Here is a 781-nt window from a genome sequence, read left to right on the forward strand (position 1 = left end):
AGACATTATAAAATTAATTATTAAAAATAAAAATAAAAAACAATATTTTTTTCTAATTAAATATTAGAAAACTAAAAAGCAGACCGTTGATTCCACGAAATTAAATTTAAAATTGATATAAAAATAACAACAATTAGCTTAGCAGCGCTCAACATTTTTGGTAATAAATTAGAATATTATAATTAAACAAAATTATTTTATTAACCTTTTTTGTTCACAGGGCGACAAAGTACGCAAATTGAAAGCCTCCACAAAAGATAAATCCGTGTGGCAACCCGAAGTAAACATCCTTTTAGATTTAAAGAAACGCCTCGCTGCACTACAAGCCAAATAATAATTAATTATAAACTAACTTAAGATGACATCGCATGTCCTAATTCCATAATGCAAGGAGAGATCTTATTAAGGTCGGTCACAAATATAATTCCAAGCATTTCGATGCTTCGATGACTAATGTCCACTTGCGCTAAACTAAGTACGGTCTTAAACCAATGCTTGCAATGCAAAAGACACTCTTAGGCCTGTCGCCAGCCCACTGACAGGACGGGACGGCAAGGGATTTTTAGGTGACGATTGCAATTTCAATGGTAATGATCGTAGCTGGAAAATAAAGCTGCGTTATGCTTAGTGGTGGTCGCGGAATGCCTCGGCAGCCTCCGAAAAGCCTCGGCAGCCTTCGGAATGCTTCGGTATCCTTCGCAATGCTTCGGTATCCTTCGCAATGCTTCGGCGGTCTTGGGGATGCTTCGGCATCCTTCGGGATGCTTCGACATCCTCCGGA

The 781-nt window shown here is 38.2% G+C and overlaps 1 protein-coding gene across 1 annotated transcript in view; it reads left to right on the top strand.

Moving 5' to 3' along the window:
• LOC113227516 (methionine--tRNA ligase, cytoplasmic) overlaps nucleotides 1-732 on the top strand; it is a 54,233-nt gene extending 53,501 nt beyond the window's left edge. The window contains exon 28 of the mRNA XM_026460453.1: nucleotides 221-732. Coding sequence (XP_026316238.1) covers nucleotides 221-334 — 114 coding nt within the window. The 3' untranslated portion in view covers nucleotides 335-732. The remainder of the gene's footprint in view (nucleotides 1-220) is intronic.
• Nucleotides 733-781: the final 49 nt, after the last annotated feature.

The sequence above is a fragment of the Hyposmocoma kahamanoa genome, unplaced genomic scaffold, assembly GCF_003589595.1.
Source record: "Hyposmocoma kahamanoa isolate Upper Pololo Valley unplaced genomic scaffold, ASM358959v1 211, whole genome shotgun sequence".
Taxonomy (NCBI): Eukaryota; Metazoa; Arthropoda; class Insecta; order Lepidoptera; family Cosmopterigidae; genus Hyposmocoma; species Hyposmocoma kahamanoa.